The 22479-nt window shown below is 45.4% G+C and overlaps 1 protein-coding gene across 2 annotated transcripts in view; it reads right to left on the bottom strand.

Annotated features, from left to right (window-relative positions):
• Window positions 1-13760: 13760 nt before the first annotated feature.
• The window catches only part of ASXL2 (ASXL transcriptional regulator 2), a 100754-nt gene continuing 92035 nt past the window's right edge, over window positions 13761-22479 (bottom strand). For both annotated transcript variants that reach the window (XM_084284544.1, XM_084284545.1), the window contains one exon: window positions 13761-20348. In XM_084284544.1, coding sequence (XP_084140670.1) covers window positions 17928-20348 — 2421 coding nt within the window. In that variant the 3' untranslated portion in view covers window positions 13761-17927. The remainder of the gene's footprint in view (window positions 20349-22479) is intronic.

Here is a 22479-nt window from a genome sequence, read left to right as displayed (position 1 = left end):
CCACCTCACTGTGTACACTTTGTATTTGGAGTATGTCATGGGAGACACTTTGAGGAGCTGTGCTAAAGTCAAAGTAAACATCCGCTGGCCTTTTCTTATCTCAGATGGCTATCAGCTTGGTCATTTCACCGTAGAAGGCTGCAAGGTTGGTCATGCTTGATTTTTTCTTCACTGACCACTCCTAATCACCTTTTTGCCTTTCCTGTGTTTAAGAATGGCTTCCAGATACCACTTTCCCAGGGACTGAGGTGAAGCTGAATCTCTCTTGCCTTTCTTGATAATAGAAGTGAGGTTTGCTTTTGCCCAGTCCTCAGGAACATGCCCTGGTCACCGTGGCATAGCTGGGAATGGGCTCCTCCTGACACAGGCAGGCTCCCTCAGGCCTCCTGAGCGGGCAGCAGCTCCTGGTGGAGGTGTAAGACATCGCTCTCTTCCCTCCTGAAGCATTGCTCAGTGTAGACAGGGCAATACAGTCACACTAGTGTGTAGTTAGTCCCTTGGCCTAAAACTTCGCCTCAACAGAAGGGAAACCAAGCCTGGGCTGTGGCCCAAACCAGCCTCACTGTCTGTGAGGGAAGATTAATGGCTGGGCTTTGCACAAGACTCCTTGCATTCCCTGGTGGCCTTGCAGTATGATTTCCTCTGAGATGCTGACGTCCATCTGGCAGTGTTGCTCCATTGTAGGCCGCAGCCTCTCCAAGCCATGCCAGGAAAAAGAAAAGGATGAACCACTGCAGTCGTACACGGGACACTTGGGCAGCTCAAGAAAAACAGCAGCAGAAGGTGCACAGTGACAGTATTTCCCTGTGATGTTCACACTGCTGTAGGCTCGAGAAAATGAGCTGAGAGCATTAATGGTGTACACAAGAGAGGCTTATGTTAGGGAGGTACAAAGGCTAAAGCAACAGCTGTCGTGCTCCCAGCTGGTTTGCTGATGGTGTGGGATCCTAGGCGTAGGAAAATATGGACAGAAAGCATTTTCCTCTGCTTGGCCTGGGGCCCAGGAGCCACTTTCTAACTTGGATTAGAAAGACAAGAGAATTACTCCATTATATAAGATAGAAATTTAACCACCTGCAGGGTTAGATAGAGGTTTTATGAGTGTTAATAGTGTCCCCATGTTGTACTTTTGTGAATAAAGAGACATTTAAACAGCTGTATCTTTGTGAATCTAGCCCCTGAGCAGAGTTCTTGTCATCTAATCTGAGAAATCTAAAAATGAGATAAATTAGTCTGATCTGGGCACCATGAGACCATTGTACCTATTCACTTAATTAGCTTTCAGATGGCAGTTATGTGACCTGCAGTAAACACCTGTCTTATGGTGGCAGGAATTGCCCTCTGAATTCCCTTTGTCTGCATTGCCTGTAAGGGAAATCATAACTTGCTCAGATCTAGACATCTAATTGTGAAATGGCAACAGTGAGATAAAGTAATCTTATCTTGTGTTTCTGGCATAGAATCAGCAGTGAGTGAATTCCACGGCCTCACCCTTATGGGTAACAATTGCTAAAGGAGTGCAGCAGGTATAGTGATGGCTTCCTGAGTTAAGGTAACCCAAATCAGTAGATACATATATATATATATATATATATATATATATATATATATATATATTATTTGCTGTGTTGAGTTTCAACATCATCTGTGTGCATTGATTGGAGTGCTCTGTAAAACTGCATTGTGCGGTGCTACATTCAGTCCCCTGAAGCATTTAAGAAGAAATACTGGGCACCAACAGGGACCTGACATGAAGGGACAAAAGCTACACTAAAAGTGTGCAGAAAACAGTACAATAGCTGAGCTTGGTGCTTCAGCTTGAGGTTTGTTTGTTGCTTCCACAGCGCTGTGTATTATGTAGAATTTAGACTTTGTTGTCCAAGAAACACTCTGTGTGGCTATGAAAGAAACCACTGAATGAGAACAGGCCATAAAGAAATGAGAAAGTAATACAGGATTGTTATCAGGTTTTTTCAATTGCAAAAAATCATGTTAAAATAAATTTGTAACATTTTGATCATCAGCAGCTGAAAATCTACATTTTACAGTAAATTGCTTTATTGTCTTGCTGCTGCTTAGTTGTTAAGGGATAACGAGTATTTGGAGATCCTGTTCATCTCACCTCTGCGTACTAACTTCCTTGTCAGAATTTGTGAGAGACAGCGAATGCCACATTCGAGAGAGAAACATGAAGAAACCCCACACTGTCATTTTCTGCTGCTTCCCACTGTCACAGCTTTAAAATGCCTGCGTACAGAGGAATGGATTCTCCCTTCAGTTTGCATACACACAAATTCTCCCTGTATTTATGGGCAATAGATGTGTGCATCGAGAGAATAAAATATTATAAATACCTCTTATTTCAAAATATCATTTTCTTTAAATGATGAACAAGTGGATTGGAGCTGGTAATATCAAACAGCTTTTACAAGCCCACGGTGTTCCTCTTTTGGATGCAGAAATGGCTCCACAAAAAAGCAGAAGAGACATTCTTCTGTAGGCGTCTGCTTTGATGACACAATTCTGACAGAAGTTTCTGTCAGAAGAATGTACTTAGCATTCCAGAGCAGTGGTACCGGTTTAAAAATAACAGGAAATTTGGCATAGGAAATACTTTCCTTCTTGTTGAGATCCTCAGCTTCAGTGTCATCATATGTCATTTCATCCAGTTGTGAACAAAACACGAAAATAAAAGGAAACCTCAGACGATGTCACCTCAGATATGAGCACAAGAGTGAATTTACATTTTGGGGCTGTCACAAAGATGTTAAGAGGAACAAAAGCAAACCCTAAGTGAGATGACTGTAGATGTAGAAGGTTTATAACATTCTTTGTTATTGTTCTATTTTAGAAAAACATCATGCTTGTGTGGAATGTAGTGTTCTTGGTGCACAGAAATTGAGTCTTGAATGGGCCTCTTTCCTAACACGTGCTTGTTTAACCTGGCTGCAAAAACTTCTGGTGATGGAAAATTCGCAATCTTCCTTGGTAATATGTTTCAGCATGAAATTATCCTTACCACTAGCAAGTTAGATCTGTGCTATTCTCTGTCCTTCCTCCACAGGGTATTGAGCAACGACTCCCTTCCTCTTCACAGTTATTTCTGGATGGCTGTGATATTCCTCAGGCTTTCTCTTCCTGCAGTCAAACAGCAGCCCTGCTCACAGGGCATGTTTTCTGTGCAGAAGCATTCAGCTGCTCTTCTCTGGACTCCTGCCCAGTTGGCCCACTCATCCTTCAGCTTCAGTTCCCAAAACAAGATGCAATACTCCAACTCAGTGCCATCCTGGTACTGTATACGGTAAATAACACCTTCGCATGACTTACAAATAGTATTTCTCTTTAGGCATCCTGGTATTATATTTTCCTTTTTCGCAAGTGTGATGTTTGTCTGAAATAACTCCTCCATCACCTTACACAGCACCACCACCTGCCTGTCCCCCTTTGTGCTGTGCACTGTACATACACGTGCTGCCTGTGCTGCCTCTGCTGCCTGCTGCTACCGTCGTTTTCCCAGTATTTGTGTAAAAAACTGCTGGGCACAGCTCTGAGGGGGAATGGGAATATCACGTACCTCAGCACCGCATTGCTTGCATTCAGCGCCCGGCACGGTGTGGAACGTAGCCATAACATCAGTTTACAAGTCTCCACATTCCGGACCTTCAGCAGAGATTCAGCCTTTTGGTTTAGTTTTTATCACTAACCAAGCAGAACTGAACGGAATTTAAAAAAAAAAAAAAAAAAAAAAATACCTGCTAGGCCTACTCCACTCAGTTTCTACACATGTAAAAAGCTGTGTTTTGGACCAACTTCAGGCAAGATAGCAGATTTTCAGTAAGTTTGATGGGAAAGGGCTAAACCAAATTTAGTAGCAGTGAAGAAGAAATGAAAGCAGAAAAAACAACATTGGAGTTGGTTAAGCTTTGTATGGAGAAGTGAAGGATTTGCAACATCGGTCGTAAAGTTGCATATCAATGTAAATGACATGTTTTCCATTTTTCTAAAGTAAAAAGAAATATTTTCAACAGGCTGTATTTGTCTCCTTTGTGGTTTTTCTCAACAACACAAGAGTATTAAGGATTCTGTCTAAAAGAACCACAAAGAATCAAGAAGAGGGGGCGGCACAGAGCCTGGCCTGCCCGCGCCAGCACTGAGTCATCAGCAGTGAAATCTCCCCCAGTGCTGAGGCAGCAAACTCAAACCAGAGTCATCCCAAGGGCAAATGTTTTCTCAAAGATAAATTGTGCAAAATATGGCAAAAATTGGAGTGGGGGTGGGGAAAGGCATGATCTTTTATGTTCTTTGCCTTTTACAACTGTTGCTTTCTTAGCAAAGTGGCAAAATTCATAGAATTCAGAGTGCAGAGCAGTTCGGCACCGCCCAGCCACTTGCTCCCCCCCACCACCACCCCAGGTGGGCTGGGGGACAGAACAGGGAAGGTAAAAGGGCAAGAACTCGTGGGCTGAGATAAGGACAGCTCGCCTGGCCAACAACAGCCCTGTGCAAGAAGAGCAAACCAAGGAGCTCGTTCTTTTCAGCTCATGGTAGAGACAATGGTGAAATCATGTGAAAAAAAAAATCTCAGTTCAGGTCTCACAAGGAGAGACTTTCATTTTTCAGAAACTGCTGCTACAATTGGAGCTCTTGGTGGCATATCAAAGAGAAGAAGCATTAAATTAATCTCGGACATTGCTTGCCTGAGTTCACTGCTTGTTTCCTCTGGGTATGAAGGATGTTGGTACGGGGAGATTCGACAGCAGCACATTGCATCACTGGATGAGTTGGACCCTCCTTCATGTGCCATCACCAAATCTGACATACTGCACAGCTTTCATTTGGTGATTAGAAACGTCAAACTGGAAATAATCTCTTGGATCAGCAAGAACAGCTCCTTCATATCACTGACACCATGCCTGTAATCCACTTTGTAAGTTTTCAAGGTTTAAAAACTGTTAAATTTTGCACCTGCCCATCTATCAGAAGATGGTTCAAAAATCCTGTTTTTTTGTAGCTGTAAAGCATTTCCTGGCTTTCATTCTAATTCCCTTTTCAGACCACACCAATCCTATGCTAATATTGCTCTTTAGTTCCAGTAGCAATTTTCTGCTTGTTTGTTTTAATGTGTTTATGAAGAGCAAGAAACCTGCCTCCATTTTGTGTCAGTTCTCTCAGTGGCAGATCCTCTGTCCCCGTGGTCAGACTGAGAAGCTTTCCTGGAGCCTGTGCCAGGACGAATTCCCTGTCCATGGTCATGGCTGATCAGGGCTGTGCATGGTGTTCTGCACAGAAATGTTTAAATGTACTAGTTAACGTTTATTTATATTATTTATATTAAAAATTCTAAATTTTAAACTTGCCAAAGAGTAATTTTTAGCTCATGCTGTAGGTTTTTATTGTCTCTACAGTTACTGAGCTTTAAATAATTTTTTTCAGTCACCCAGAGAGTTGACCGTGCAGAGTTTTGTCTTCTTCCAGATGGCTCGCACCAACCCGTTCTCAGATTTCTTTGCTTCATTCTTTACCAAAAAATAGAATCCCAGAGCAATATCAGCGGGCACTGCCAGTTTGCTGCGCGTGCCAGGCAGTGGCTTTGTGGCTGAACACGGTGAGTGCCAGGTCTAAGGGCTTTGACACCAGCCCGGAGCTCTGAAACGCTTTGAAATGTTTTCCTCAGCCTGGCCTCAATGTGATGTTCTTCCTGGCTGTTTGTCTTATGACATCCTTTAGTAATTTTTAACCTCATTTCTCCAGATGAAACCTGAGGTACCTCCTTGAAGAGAGGCTCGCTCTTAACGTTGTACCCCACTGTCATCAGACTTCATTGTCTATGATCAGGTCTAGGTAAAGAAAAGGGAACTTTCTGTATATATTTGTAATTTAAAATTTTCTTGACACTGTTTTTGTAGGTGCCAGCCCACCTTGTAGTCTGCAGTCCTTTGCTGGATTCCTGAGTAATACGGAAGGTAAAGACAAGACTGTCTGGCCTGGTGCTCCTGGTTAACGTTGTTTGAAACACAAAGCAGAACCCATCCGCTCTGCCAGCTCCTCGCTGTCTGCAGGACTCCAGGCGTCCATTTTCCACCTCTTCATACCTCTGCACTCATGTGAGAGTTAGAAGCTAATTCTTTTCTAACGCTGAAGGATGCATTTGCACATGGCTTTCCATCTTGTATGTGTTACTGATATCTTGATTTTAATTTCCTCTATAGCACGCTTTTTTGCTCTTTCACCATTATAGTTTTACACATTTGTAGATTTACACATTTATAGATTTAAACATTTATACATCAGAATTCACCCAACCTCAGTGTCCTATTTGTCTTTGCATTGTTGATATTTCATCTGCAGGGGGTGGATAGCTCTTGTTACATGCTGTAACAGCTCATGTGAGACTGGTATACACTTCGTAATGCTACCATCATTTTCACATCTTCTATTTCCCCTCTTTTTTGGTATCAGTATTAATCCTTCTCCCTTCATTTGCCCATTTTTCCTTTTTTTTTTTTTCTTTTTTTTTCCCCCATGTGCTTGTGCTGCTGTTTATGCATGATCTCTCGGTGTGCCGTACCATCAGAAGTGTTCAGAGGCTAGATGGCTCTAAGTTTAAATCATCTGTCAGATTTTCTTACCCTTTACTTGACGTTGTGCTGTACATGGTTGTAAAGAGATCCAAGGCCAGTCTAAAATGTGTGTAAGTAAAAGGGTAAGGTTGAGAATGGGCTATCTGAGAAACCGGAATAACAATTTTGGAATCCTTTTTTTTTTTTTTTTGGTAATGATTTAATTTTTTAAAATTATGAACGCACATTTTTAGTCATTAGCAGCCATCCTAGTACCAAAAAAAGTCCTTACAGCCCCTGTATATTTGTATCTCCAGCTGTGGGCTTAACAAGCAGCGTTTGTTGCTTGCAGTTTCCTGTGCCTCAAGCTGCTCTCCACCTCACAGGTATTCCCTTCTGACAGCCAGCACGGCAACTGAGATAAAGCAGGAGCTGAGTTCATGAGAAAAGCAATCTCTTTTTTGTTCCTGTTTAATGTGACAAGATAATTCCCTTGCTTGAGCCACGAGTGTGCTTCTTATCTATATTTAGAAATCGATTCTGCAGTTTTTCTTTCACTTACGAGGTGCTTTTATTTTTTTTTTCTTAATTGCAAGTTGGCAGCGAACAAAACAAACCAGATGATGATTATTAAATTGAAAGCAGAGTCTGTTAAAATACAGATGAAATGTCTGTTTAATAAGATACGCTTTGTATGGCTCTCTTGCAGGGCACTTATCACAGCTGACTCGCTGCTCTGAAGAGGCGCATGGAGAGCTGAAACAGAACAGGCATGGGAAGGTACAGCAGCCTTAGAATATGAGCACCCATTTGTTACAACCAGTTAGGAGCAATTAAAGGTTGGACTAGATGATCTTAGAGGTCTTTTCCAACCTAAATTATCCTGTGAATAGCTGGGATGTTTTTCCTGAGGCAGGGTTTTCCACTGCATAACAACAGGATTCTGTCTACTTCTGCAAGTATTTGTTGTGTGTTGTAGGGACGATAATGTTGGAGCCTCACCGCACCACCAGATGGACCTTTGGAAAACTTCATGTTCTCCATGTAAAATGGAGGAAATGAGACAGCAAGGTAAGGAAAGGATTTTTACTTCCATGTCTTTCCATAGTGGGAACAGAGGTAGGAAGTGAATTTTTCACTTTGTGTCGTATTCCTTTTGTACTTTATTCTCTGGTCTTTTTTGATATTGATAAAATATTTTTCTTCCTTATTTCCAGGGATGATTTTTTTTTTTTTTTCCTGACCCATAATTCTTTCTTTTTCATGAGCTCCTCCTTGCACTGCTGCGTTACTGCTGACTGGCTAAAGCCCATCATCCGGGCAGTCATCCTCTAGTGGTTTAAGGACAGCAGGAGATGGAGAACCCTGCACTTTGTGTCGAGGTTGTTTCAGTGTGATCACCCTTGCAGCTGAAGTAATAGGTTGTGGTGCTGTTCTAACTGTTCAACATTTTAATTAATTAACAATTTAACTTTAATTTAATTTTAATTGTTAATAAATTAACAATTCATCACTTCCTAGGAAGATGCAGACTCCACATTAGATGTGCTGGAGGGCATGCATCCTTCATACCACCCCACTAGCGGTGTTCCTAGCATACATACACAAAAGCATTTGGAAAAACAGTTTGCCCTGTGGTCAGTAGGGAGAGGCTTTGAAACCTAGAGCAGCAGATGGTGACCTGGCTTTATTTATGCCTTTGATGCTTGGATTTCAGGCTTTGCTGCTTTCTAACTGTGGGCTGTGCCCATCCTCTCTCCTCCCGGGTGTCACAGCGGAGTTCAGTGGGGCTAACAAAAGCTTAGAGTTTTATTCATTCATTTAGCAAAAAGGCACAGCAACTGATTAGTTACATGAATTCAAAAAGAGAAAAAGAAGCTCGAGAAGAAGTCCCATGACTTCTTCTTGCTGATAGCAGCTCAGCTCCTGCGGGGTGGGAAGCGAGGAGCAGGTTCTGGTAGGTGACAGGCTGCCTGCCTGCTCAGTTCCTCCAGGATGGGCAATACTTGCTGCCACAGGGAATGACAGGTAATTTTCGTTAGATGCCCATGAGGAACCAGTGTTGCCAGAAATTAAAAAGAGTTGTTTGTGAGCTGGTCGGGGAGGGCTGCTGCTTTGCAGGGTGCACAGCCACGGGTAATACAGCAGGAGCTTGTGATTGCAGGGCTTCAGAGACTTTGTGCTGTTTCAGCCATGCACTGCGGGGTGTTTAGGAGCCCTTAAGATGAGAAATAGAGCATGAGTGCATGAGAAATTATTCACATTTATGACACATTACTGTGGGACTGAGATGGTACAGTACTAATCTGATATAATAACCTTTAAAGAGTAGAACAAAATAGCCGAAGCGGTGCCAAGGACATGGCATCACTGTTAACACAGACACGACAATGAAAGGAATAATTCAAATTGCTCATAAAAAATTACTGGGCTCTAAAATTTCTCATTCAGGAAAACAAGCCTATTAAAGCCTTCCTAGAGCACAAAGCCCAATACTTCGGTGGAGTCATACCATCCCCGTAACTCGCTTCATTGTGTCTTACATTTTGCCAACTGAGTAGCAACTTTCTTTTATTTCTAAACTAAGTTTATCCACAGCAAATTTATATCCATTTGTTCTTGTACCAGTGCTGAGCAGCTGGTTTTGCCCATTAATGTTTAGCCTGCTGCTAGCTCGCCCTGCCAAACCTTTCAGCTTTTGTTTTAACTTGAACTTCTTGACTTCTTTCTTACCTGTCAGAGCTTTTTCCTTTCCTGATTATTTGGAAGTTTTTCAGTAAATTTGTTCCAGCTTTAAGTAGTCTTTCCTGAATGCAAGTGAGCAGAACCACACAAAATACCTCATTACCTTGTGCAAGTCACTGATTTTATCTCTCCTGGCAATACATGGGCTGGACTTTCAGAGTTGTTTTTCCTTTCCCGTGGCTGTATCACACTGACAGCTTATAATTACAGGGTATGATTAATGAGTATATCAAGGTCCTTCTCATCCCTGTTACTTCCAGTTACTGTACACCCACTCCTGAAGCAGAAGCTTGTTATTTGTTCCCAAATGCCTTGTGACACCAGCGTGTTTGATTGGTTTTCACATCACTTGGGTTGTGGATTACCTGTTTTATCCGTGTGTGCATTGCTGATACTTCCCAAGTTTGTGTCGTTGGTTAATTTTCTTGGGCTACTCCTGACTTCTGGTGCTAATGTCACAGATGAAAATCTGAGTAATTTCAGTAGGATCCCCCATTCAAACCGATTTCCCACTTCTGGGCCCATTTGTATTAAGACCCCTTAAACCAGTTCTTTATGTTTACGTCATCTTCTCAAGTTTTATTACCAATTTCCCACATACCAGTTTCCTGTATCATGTGTATGACTGAAGATATTCCTTATGTGACCGGAAAACAATTTACACTGAATTAGTCTGTGGTGAGATGATCTTTGGTGAGATTGTGTTGCTTTCTATCCCATTTTTCAGCATGGCTTCAAGTAGTTTTTACTTCAAAACTTCTAGAACCTTGCATATGAATTTTGTAATTTTCTTTTACTCTTAAATATAGAATATTTTCTGTATTTGAAAGTGTGCAATCCTATATTATGGAATACTTTGTATCAACCCTGTGCTCCACAGGTCACCGCAGTTCACTTGATAAACAAAACCGTGCATTGCCTGAGCTGCAGCGTTGTGTCAGTTCTTTAAGGAAACCCTTGTCATCTGGTTGAAGTGGAACATGAAACAATGTCCTCACTGAAAACAGGGAAGTAGCATTACTTTTGGTTTGGGTCATGCCTGTGGACCATCTTTAATCACCACCTTTTTGCTTTTTTTTTTTTTTTTCTCTGCATGAGGTGATTTTTTTTAAATTTTTTTTTATTTTTTGGCCACTGGTTGCAAACTCCAACTCAGCTGGCCTTGTATTCTCGCTTTGTACTGCAAGACACACATTTCTTTACTGAGCCTTCCTTCTCCATTTAATGTTAAGTCTTAATGCTCTTGTTGTGATCATTCACTCAGTAGGTTCACAGCCCCTTCGCGTTACCTTTCTATGCTTGAAATACAGATTGTTGGTGCTTATAACAGATTCAGTGAAAAGAAATCCCAGTCCTGGTGATTTTATTAATTTTTAATTGTATCCAAAGTTTACCTGACAAATCAGGAAAGTTGTTTTCAGATTTACCTCTCTGAACTCTTCCCTTTATAATAAATGACTTTGCTATCATGTGATACGGGTTTTTTCCTGTTCCTTCCTTTCCCCAAATTTACAGCTCAAAGCCCTTAAAGTGTTTCAGCACCCCAAGAAGTGAGGCTTGAGGGAACTGCAAAGTGTTTATTAAACCAGAGTTTTCCCCATGAAATGTATGGAAAAGACTTTACAGATATCGAAGCCAGAAAAATGTAGTGCAGTATTGTTTATCGGGGTCCATTAAGAAGACAGAAGGTAATCACTGAAAAATCAACATTAGCAGCACTAACACCCATAAAATCATATGCTTTTTATTTAACATAAAATGAAACATTAAGATAAAATACACATTTGTCCATGTGCTGAAGAACTACGGTATTTTACATTCATTTATAAAGCAGGTAGTTTTACATGACAAAAATAAGTGAGAGGAAGAGGAACAGAATCTGCAATAAGACAGAAGCCACGGGGCAGGCTTTGTTTGTCCAAGTGCTACCTCCTATGGGCACACAGAGCCTCGAGTGACAGGTTAGGAATAGGCCGCTCTCAGCACTCCTCAGATTCCTCTTAATGCTGGTGAGAAGCTAAGGTGGAATCTTACACAGCAAAATGGGTGAAGACCGGGTGACAAAACAACCTTTGCCAAAATGCATAGCTGCAGCACGACGGACCACGTTGTCCCTGATGTATTGCTCCTGCTAGAACTGGCCCACGTAGCTCTTACACGCCCAGGCGTTACCTCACTCAACTACAATTATTTTCTTTTTCCCATGAAAACTTTGCCGGATTTCTTGCCTAAATTTGACTTCGCAAACAGGGCACAAGCTCACGGGGGCACAGAGGATGGACGGGAAGGGAATCACGGTGCTGGCCCCGGGCTCTGCCGCGAGGTCGCCGGAGCCCACGGGAGACCGACCGGGCTTAAGTTCTAAGGGGGTAGGAGGGGACGGGAGATGCAGCAGTACCAGGGGAATAAGGAATGTTTCTTAAAAAGTGCAGCAGATCAAAAGACATCCGTACTATCATATATCTCATCTAACCCATACATCTTAAATAGGAAAACGAATACAAAAGCTGTAATTCCGTCTCAGGCCTGCAGTAACTTCCCAAGGGGTAATGTCACCAGGAGACTGAGATGAAGCTGCTCTCGCTGTGCACGCTCAGCTGCACCCCTGTGCAGCCCCCCGCATCCAGACCCGACCTGTACGCACCCCACACCCTTACAGTGCAACTCTGGGGAGCGACAGCCCTTCCCAGGGTAGGTAGCAACTTTTGGCAGTCACTGGGTGCCTCGTTTATTGTCTTTTCTTTTTTTCTTTTTATTTATTTATTTATTTATTTCCCCCAAGAGATTCCAATAATAATTGAAGCAGTATATACAAACACCCGTTGCCTGCCTTTTCAGTTTTTAAATTTGTATTTTAAAACCTAACTTGTTAATACTTTTTTTTTTTTTTCTTTTTTTCCCCCAGTTTCCTTCCCCCTAAGTCCCAGCAACAGAGTTGCTCTGAACACCTCCAATTTATACGAGTCCTGCAATTGCTTGCAGGAATAAGGGGAATATAAATGCGATTTGAGATTCACCTAAGCCAAAATGGGCATCATAGAAAAGGGGACGAGGCAGGTACTGTGCCTTGCACGCCGTGGAGCCATTTCCACCCTCCTCTCCATGGGAGATTTGTGTTGCAGAACCAGCAATTGCAGGGGCTGCAGATCTCAGTCTGGTGGGGAGCATCTCCAGCAGCCCAGGTGAACGCAATTCACTCAGTCCCTAAGAGCTGCAGATGGAGCATCTCTGCAGTCAAAGTTTCACCATAATTCCCACAAAACAAAACAAATCCACTTTGATAGTGCTTCCTTGAAATCATTGGACTTTTGGTATTGTTTGAATTAAGCACCGTAAGATGCTCACACAAGAAATTAACCTATTTGTGGAAATTCCAGTGGCACAGCACAACCGAGTAGCTTCTGGTTCTGTTTTGGTTGAGTAGCTTCTGTACCAGCACGTCTCTTTGGCTATAAAGGTAGCGTTGCTTGTATAAAAGATCCACCTCTTTGTCTTCTCACCAAGGATGATTCTGGGTGGTTATGAGGCAAAATGAACGGATCCAAATGGAGACAAAGACAGGACACAGGACTGGGAAATGTTCTGTATGCTCTACCTGAAACTGCTAAACTTCCAAAATCCCTTCGCTGCCGCACTTCTGGGTGCTCTGCAGCCACTGCAGCCTGCAGGACCCACACCCTCTCTCCCTCTTTTCTTCTTTTCCTCTTTTTTTTTTTTTTTTTTAACATTATTACATGCTCAAATCCAAACAGCTCAAATACTTTTTAATACATTGAAAATGTAAAATAAAGAATATATGAAGTACATACAGTATATATATACATATTTCAAATACTTAAAATTCTTACGTAAAATATGATTTTTCTATATTATTTGTGTAAAAATACATTTTAAAATGGTGTCAACTTGATTTTTCTGTACATACCCTCTATTCCAATTTAAGTCCCTTTTAAAAAGGCGAAAGACAGACAAAGGTTTAGTATCTTCTAAACTGTGTTTACAGGCCTGTTGTCAAAACAAGAAAAGCATGTGGTAAACAGTATTGGATTTCTTCTTTTTAAGAACTCCCATTTTTATTGCATTAATGGAAAAAACTGAATCTTTTCAGTTCTCCTGCTAGTAAAACTATTCCTGGCCTTGCCGAGAAACTGCATACTCCCAATACCCTGTTCATCTAGTTCATAAATCATCCTTTGTCAATTTTTATTTTTTTTTTAGATACTAAAATATATATTACTTAAAATATATTACTGTAAGCTCTTAAAGTTGATCTTCAGTTATATCAAACGTATAGCATTAAAAAACAAAAACAAACAAAACTTAGTTAATCAAGACAATTCTGGCTATCACGACCGCAGCGCGTGTCCTCCCTGCAGGTAGCACGGACCCGACACCCCCGGGACCCCCACTGCAGCCCCGTCCCCGTCTGTCCCCTCCCTCCCTCCCATCCCAGCAGTGTCCCCGTTCTAGTGCAGGTGCCCCAGGGACCTCGGTGTGCTCTCCCCACCACCCTGCTCCCCACCACTGTTGCTGCTCGGCCGCTGGAGCTGAGCACAGCGCTGCTGGGCTGGCCCGGGGCGAGCAGAGCCCCCGTGGCCGTTTGCTAGCGGCCAGCGGTGGCTTTGGGACAACGCTCCCAAGGGAAACAAAGCAGCTTCCCCAGGGCTCCACGCGTCCCAGGTGAGGCTCTTCCAGCACAGAACACGCTGCTCTTTCAGGCACTTCCCCCTGCAAAACCAAAGTCTTTTTCCAAGCTGCTTTCAGCGACCCGAGCGCCGTCCACCTCAGCTGAGGTGCAAGCTCCTGCCCCAGCCCAGGCACCTGCTCCTGCCCCAGGGTCCCCCAGGTTCAAACCTTGTGGCCTGGGGGGTGACCTGGCCAAGTGGTGACCTCCCGGCCATCAGGGCCCTGGCCAGCACTGCCTTCCCCATCAGCCCCACGACTGCCTGACAAAGCACAGCTTGCTGCCTTTCCATTTGATTTGAGACATGAACATCTCAAATTCCCTTCCCCGCGCTGCCCATCTGCACCTCAAAACCTCAACCCGTCCCTAGTTGCCTTCACTCCTCCATTCCAATCACCTGCACGAGGTGGGAGGTTAAATGCCACGGGTCTCTTTGCATTCCTCGTTCTCACGCTGCCGGGCTTGGATTTACTGGAGAATGCCGTTACTTTAATACCTGCCCACCGAAGCCCAATGTTTTATGCTGTGTCACGATCCGAATTACAGACCCAAAGCGAAGCAGGCTCGTTGTGGGCTGGGAGGAGGAGCAGAGGGAAAGGCAGGCGATGGAAGAGCGGAGACAAACGGGGGGAGCCTCAGCAGGAGGGCAGCAGGCCAACGCCACGCAGGGAGCGCTCCTAAAGGGGCGGCAGGATTTTCCCTTTCTAAAACACATTATTCAATAACCAGCACTGGAAAACATGCAAAGCTCTCAAGGTTTCATATAGACCTGTACTTGTATCGATCATTACACTGAGCCCCATTATTTCTAACAGTTTCCTAACCGCTTAATGCCCTCTTGCAAACCCGTGGCTATTATTCCTCAAGTTCCGCCTAGTAGCTCGTAGCGTCTGCTAAAATCAAAGACATGCAATTAAAAGGATTTATTATCTGAGACAGGAACAGAATAAAAGTAGCCCAATAAAAGTGCTCAGCTGTTAAAGAATAACTAAGGCACTGAACAGAGTTGTAAACTTCCAAGTCGTCGCGTGGGATGCCCACAGGGCCCAGCAAAGCCTGGCAGCCGCTGACACTCGGTGGTCGCCCTCAGCTCGGTTCCTGCGGTCCTGCTCGTGAACAGCAGCTCCTGGCTCTCAGGAATGGGCCCGGAGACAACCCAACCCGCAGGCTGCAGGGGAGCTTGTGCAATTTAAAGGCAGTGACCCGTCGGAACCGCAGCTGGGGCTGCTGACTGTTATACAAGTCGCTGAGTACCCCGAAGCCTTTCCAACGCGACAGCGGCGACAGATCGAGCAGCCTGGGAACGCCAACAGCAGGCAGCAGATGGGTGCTGCTCCCTCAGCATCCTCCCCTTTCCCCTCTGAAGCAGCCTTGTATTCAGCAGAATTCACCTTGATGGACGTCAAGGTGTGAACAGCATTGAGCCAATTACGCCAGCAAAGCCTCTTTGCTTTTATTTGAGGCTAAAATGACTTTTTCAGTCTGGTTTGTAACCCCAAACAACCTTTAAATTGGATTATACTGAGGGAACGAACGTGTCTCGCTGAGGATTATGTTGCCGTAACTTTGCTTTCATGTCTAGACAAGGCTGGAGCTAATAAGGGAAGGGAAGATCCTGCTCTCCCCGGGGTACACCACGTGAAGCCGTTTTACGCCGCGTCCTACGATTTAAAAGAATGGCAGAAATTCCTGGTGCAGCAGCAAAGAGGGAAGCAGGCAGCGATGGGTCGCTGTCCAAATGAGCACTTACATACAAACTGACCCAGGGAACAAATCATCCCTGCTACAGAAGCTGGGGCTGCAGCAGGAGAAGCAAACCTGCCTCTGCTGGGCTCCCCGGGCACGCACGGAGCCAGCTGTGGGACGGTGCAGACCTGGCGAGGGGCTGCACAGTACGACAGAACTGGGAGTACGTCTGTCATTCTCTTCTTTTTTTTTGAGATGTAAGTGTAAAGTCTGCATTTCTAATACTTAAATCCCGTCCACCACTGGATGTCTACAAGGAGCGATGCAAAATCGGAAAGCAGGAGTCACTGCTCCCCGGTGAATTTATTACGGGCAAAACTAAGAGCACGATGCACACGCGGCCGCTCTCGTTAGCTCACGCACACTAACCCTGCTTTGGAGGACACCACGCTCTGCTGGACAGGGAAGGAAACACTTTTATTGTGAAGCGATTGAGTCTGCAACTCTCTTTACCATTAACAAACAAACCAACACCCGCTCCTCGCAAAACCACACGGCGCCTCCCGGGCAGAGCTCCTGAGCTTACCGCCAGCGCGAGGGAGAGGGAAGCAGGGAAAGCAGTAGTATAGTCAAACGGGAAGAAGGAAAAAAGGCTTTAGGACCCCAGCTCGTAAAACAGCTGTCACCTATTTTGTTAATATTGCTTCATCTTAAAAAGGCCTTTGGATTCAAAGTGAATTCAGTGCTTTTCCATCAAAAAGATACATAGATCTGTTACCTGACCAAGCTCCAGGATGGCCCCCCTCCCACCCCGCACAGTGACAAGATGGGACTGGACGTGACTATCGAACCTGACGCTGTTCTGGAAGAGAAGTGACCCACACATCCTCCGTGTGGCACGGACACGCGGCGATCCGTCACCATGCAGATCGGCGAATGCTTTATTAGCCAGCCTGTCGTCAATCCGTGTCGTCGAGCACCAAGTACCGTTCTGCATCAGTTAATTCCCACCACCTGGAGCACACGGAGGCGTGAGCACCGGCTCCTGGGGGTGAGGAACGTGTCCCACCAGCTGCACCCCTCCCGAGCTCGCCCCGACACACCGGCTCGGCGTCCTCCGACGGACACGCGAGGCCCAGCGAGGTCCTCGCTTTCTTTCCCTACGCTCAGCTAAATAGAAAATCTTCTATAGAAATCGGAGAAGTCTGACTATCTGGAGTTTTTAATGAGCCACAGAAAGCTTCCTAGAAAACAGTAGGACAGAGGGTGACGTTTAGTGCACTTCACTTGCATAATGTGCTGCAACAACTGGCGGTGCTCAGCTCCGGGGGCCGCACTCTCCAGCTCCCTTGAAATAATGCCTAACAAAGCAGGTTTCTGCCGAGTCCTGACAGTCCAGAAATGAAATGCAGTTCAGCACATATTTGCGATCTCTGCTTTAAATGGTTCCTGGAATTACCAATAATCACAGTTACTGAGTTGTTTTAGTGATTTAAATCCTTGAATCCTACGGTTAGTACAGTTGCCTTTTTCGGTATTTGCCAGTAGCAAATCAAGATACCTCCGTCCCTAAAAGAAGGTTACTGCAACTGCCTCCTTGGAGAGGAGAGGATATGCGAATCAAAAACACCAGCCAATATTGCACAACCCAGTATGCCTTCTGGAGACAGCCGTGTCACAAGTGAGAGGCAAGGACTTGAAAGGCCTGCGTGATGTTAACGCCTTCCAATTCGGAAAAATTGAACTAAAATTTAGAGCAACACAGGAAGCCCGTTCAGGGTTTCCTGCTCCAGTGCTCTGTCATCAGTCAGAACAAGCGTTTAGTTTCGTATTATCCGGCTCTTCTCTTTCCAAGAGAAGCCCAACAGGCTGATGTTTTGCCGGGGGTTCATTCCCCCATCTAGAGCAGAGCTCAGCAAACATGCTGGATAGCAGGCTGGGGTTAATGAAACTGCAGTACAAGTCAAACACTATCTCCTAAAAGATTGAAAAAATATTTTTAAACAAAATAATGTGACATATTTACATAATTCCTTAAGTGCAAACTCTTGTCACAATTCACGTAGTTGAGCTCAATTTAGACTCACTGTACAAGAAGGTGCTCTTTCTTTAATGAAAGAAGAACTCTACTCTGTATTCCTGATTCAGTAACGTGTCTCTTGTGCAAGGCAGTAAATTTCCTGTTTCTTCCCAACGTACTTCCGAAAGCAAAACCAACGTCCAGCCATCCTCTTCCCCGCTTCACGTCCCGGTTACCGCACGACAAGGCAGGAGACACAGAGCTTAGAGGGGCCAATGCAATCGTCATGGCAGAAGGCGCCGCAGCCCTTGCACATGATCATGGCTTTCAACCTGCAGTAACATTTGGAAGGGGAGTCCTCCATGCTGTGGTCTTCAGCGAAGGCTTGAACCGGGATGGTCTGACTGTGGGTGCCAGAGTTCATAGCTTGGCTGGTGGGGATGGTGGTTACAGTCACCGAAAAGGACATGACGTTCCCCATGCTGCTGGACAGCTGATTGCATTCCGACAGCCCGGTCATGAGAGACCCTTGGTTGACGTCCGGGGAGGTGGAGACGTTTATTGTGCCGCTGTAACTGGGCCCGAGGAGCTGTGCTGCAGCATCTCCGCCCAGCTTCGGAGGGTGTGGATGAGGGAGCTGGGGAGGCTGCTGCTGCGCAGAGTCCGAGGACGGCACAGAAGGACTGAAAAGCTCGGGGCTGCCGTGCATCTTTCCCCTCATTGCATGTGCCATTTGCTCTTGAGCGGCTTGGATAAAATCTCGCGCTAGCGTCGTTCCGTCAAACCCCTGAACGCTCTCCCTGCTCCCTGCTGCTTGCTGAGACGTGGCTGATTCCGTCTTTACGCCCTTCTTAGCAGGGATGCCGTAATCTGAAGGGTTTGTGTTATGTGACCCCTGTTCTTTTTCACACTGGCCAGACACCTGCGAAGCCTGGGGCTCCTCTTTCACGCTGACATGTTCGCGTTCATCACCAGTACTCTCGTCATCTGCATCTCCTTCCTCGCTGCTGCTGCTGCCCTGGCCGGCCATCTCCTCACATTCCCCAAATTCTGTTTTCGGAGCGTCAGCAGGACTGTTCAGACACAAGCGGTTTTCCGGGTTCAAGGAGAAGCCTCTCCTCAAACTCTCTGAGCCGCGGCCGTAGGTGGAAATGTTGAGCAGATAATGACCAGACATAGCAGGCTTGGAGGTCCTTCTGCCCATGAAACCCAGCACAAACCTCTGGCTGGTGGAGCTGTTTTCTAACTGGAAACCTGAGTGAGAGAGGTTCAGTTGTGAAGGCTGAAGGACTGGGAACAAATTCTGCCTCTGGACCCTCTTGATGAGAGTCTGAAGGATCTGCTCTTGGGTTGTTTTACTGAGCGGCTCCGGGCACTGGTGCTGGTCAGCGCCGGGGTCCTTTCCCGAGGGGACTGGAAAGGTCCTTGGAATGTGAGGCAGGGGCCTGTTCTGGCAAAAGATCTTCCCAAGCTGCTGTGTGGGTAAACCCGATTGTCTTTCACCACCCTCGGCTCCAGTGCTGTTCCCTGCTACACTCGCGGCACTGGGTGCTGCTGCCCCTTTTTCTTCGTTAGAAGCCAACGGGACAGTTTTCATTTCTGCTTTGGTGAGAGGCTTCGGCAGGATTTGTTCCAGAGGGACATTCTTGCCCTGCAGCAGTTGGGTGACCAAAGGGTTGTTAGCAGGAATACTGGAGCTTGTTTTGGGGAGGGCCCCGCTTGAGTTTAGGTGAGTTTTAAGGCTAGGTGCTGCTGACAAAGTGTTGGAGGAAGGGGCAGAGGGAGCAGATGTTACCGTGCCTCCAGCCGGGGCTTCTGAGCCTGTGGGTGTCAGTGAAGACGAAGACATCAGAGGGGAAGGATTTGTGCCTTTGGAGACATCTGAGCTGGTCCCTCCTAAGGCCGCAGGTGCTACCTTAGTGACATTTGTGTTGGTACCCGCTGTGGACGCAGTGACACCGCCTGTTCCATCCCTGACAGCTGATGCCCCGCTGGCCTGGCTCGGACCTGCTGGAGCAAAAGGTGCTTTCTCTTGTTTGTCACTGCTGCCAGCGTATGGGGAGCCTGGAACCTGGGTTACAGTCACGTTTGGGGGGCTCTGCTTTATTCTGTCGCTTTTCTCTAATGCTGATGCCGCTGATGAGGAGCAGGTGGTGCCTGTATTGCTGCCTGGAGTTCTGGGTTCCAATGTGGAAGTTTGCTGTAGTTGTGCTCTAGAGAGATTGTGAGCTGGTGGCTGGTCCGTGGCCTGGGTCTCCATTTGGGAATGGGGCCCTGGACAATGGGGAAGAAACCTTCTCGAACTTCCCCCGCTTCCAGTTCCTGCCAGTTCCAGTGCATTTCCTCCAGTTCCAGTTTCGTTGGTTCCGCTTGGTGCTGCGTTACTCTTCTCTCCTCCACCACCCGGAGGGCCCCCGCCACCGCCGGGCCCGGGCCCTGGCACTGCTCCCCCCGAAGACGCGGCGGCGGCGGCGGCGGCGGCTGCGGCGGCGGCCGCTGCCCTCTGGGCCCTGACTTGCTGGGCTTTGGCCTTGATATCTGCCAGAGTTCTGGCCCCTGTTCTTCCCGGACTGGTAACTGAGGTTGGGAAACGTGCCCCGGGAGAGACCTGGCCCGCAGGAAATGGCATTGGGGAGATTCTGGAAACAGGAATCTGAAAGAGAGGAGAAAAGTAGAATTGAGATATGGGGAACGTTTGACCCGCATATTTAAGAACAGAAACATTTACATGTGTAGTCCTAGATAAATCCCTTTGGTGTTCTCACTTGAGAGATAGGCATAGAAGGACACAGATGATCTTTTGCTGTCTGGCACACTTACTTTGGGTCTATTACAATCTTAGACTGGAAGCTCCTCCCTTATTCTAAATTTCACCCTCTGTGCATACGCAGTTTATATCCATTCAAATGTCTGCGGCAATGTCCTGCTTTATTCTGAATTACACTTCTACCCCCTCTGTGTCTTTCTGTAAACTGGTAATATTCCCTATTTACCGTGTCTTCAAATACAATGCCAAATTTTAGTCCTTTCTTCTAAAATACGTTCTCCACTCCCCATACCATTAAAGTTTACTTTATTTGTGTAAGTTCCTTCTTTCTAAAGTGTAAATGATGAGAATGGGGCACTAATGTTGGTGTTTTTCTGTCTCCATTGTAGGGACTTGAACTAGTATCTTATAAGGTTAATGTTTCTCTTCACAGATCTGCAACCCCTTGTGGACTCCCAGTCATCTTCTGATTAACCAGCTCACTACTTCCTTCTTTCCTGAGGACTGACATGTCTCTGCCTTACAGAGGAAACTATTTTCAATCACCCATAAATTCACTCTGTATTATTAAATTAAATCCCATGTTTATTACATAACACTGGAAGGTCAATCGCTCACCCTGTATATTTGTTTTTCCCCAATTTTGTGTTATTAACAAATTTTATAAATACTTGCCTACCTTTGTGCCGTACTTATTAATAAACTTATTAATGAACTTAGTTTGAACAATGAACCGCTTTTAAAATTTTGTTTTTGTGTTTGTACATTTCTGAGTAAGAACAATCTTAATAGGAGATTACAATTCTTAGAACATGCAGGAACACAGCAGTTCTGCAGTTTTCCACTTCCAGCTTCTGCCTAAGGCCCCAAATGAGGCCCTGTTCTACAAAAACCAAACTTGTATTCCTGCACACAACTATAAAAAAAAAATCTGTGCTGGCTCATCCATTTACTATTTCCTATTGAGCATAACAGCACTGAAGAAAGTGTTAGTGTTATCTGTACATGTGTAATCTTGTAATCCTTTTCTGAAAGAGTATCAAATGTGTGAAATGGGAGTGTTTGTTACTTACCAGCGGGAATTTCATAGAATCATAGAATAGCTTGGGTTGGAAGGGACCTTAAAGACCACCCAGTTCCAACCCCTTGCCACGGGCAGGATGCCACCCACCAGATCAGGTTGCTCAGGGCCTCGTCCAGCCTGACCCTGAACACCTCCAGGGATGGGGCATCCACAGCTTCTCTGGGCAACCTGTGCCAGTGCCTCACTGCCCTCTGAGTGAAGAATTTCCTCCTAACCTCCGATCCAAATCTCCCCTCTTGTAGTTTAAAACCATTCCCCCTTGCCCTATGATTATCTACACAAGTCCCTCTCCATCCTTTTTGTAAGACCCCTTTAAGTACTGAATGGCCTCGGAGCCTTCTCTTCTCCAGGCTGAACATCCCCAGCTCTCTCAGCCTCACAGGAGAGGTTCTCCAGCCCCTTGATCATCTTTGTGGCCCTCCTCTGGACCCACTCTAATGTCTCCACATCCTTCTTGTGCTGGGGGCTCCAGACCTGGACGCAGTGCTCCAAGTGGGGCCTCACAAGGGGAGAGCAGAGGGGGTCAGTCACCTCCCTAAATTCCCTGGAAGTTTAGCAGCAGTTGTCATCCATCCGATGAGCTAGATCTCAAGTGCAAGAGAACTGCATTGTCCAGACCAAAGTGTGGGACCTTTCATGCTTCCTTCCTGTTTTCTCTGTCTTTTCAGTGATTTATTGCCAATTTCCTTTCATTCTCGCTAAGACTCAGCACTAAATGACTTTTGGAATTGAAGTTTTCCCTAAAATAGCCTTTCCCTGCTACCTAGTCTGACACTCCCCTGCATTCAGATGGTATAAATGACAACCGTATCATTTCTAGATGGTCTTTCTAAGCACGGGCAAATAATTTACTTTTTGGACTTGATAAAATCTAGCGAGCTGCTGATAGCATTCTCTCTAGACCTGTTATTGTACCGAGGGGGATACTCACAC

The sequence above is a fragment of the Netta rufina genome, assembly GCF_964035555.1.
Source record: "Netta rufina genome assembly, chromosome: 3".
NCBI lineage: Eukaryota > Metazoa > Chordata > Aves > Anseriformes > Anatidae > Netta > Netta rufina.
Note: the sequence above shows the minus strand (reverse complement) of the source record. Positions and strands in the feature narration are given on the sequence as shown.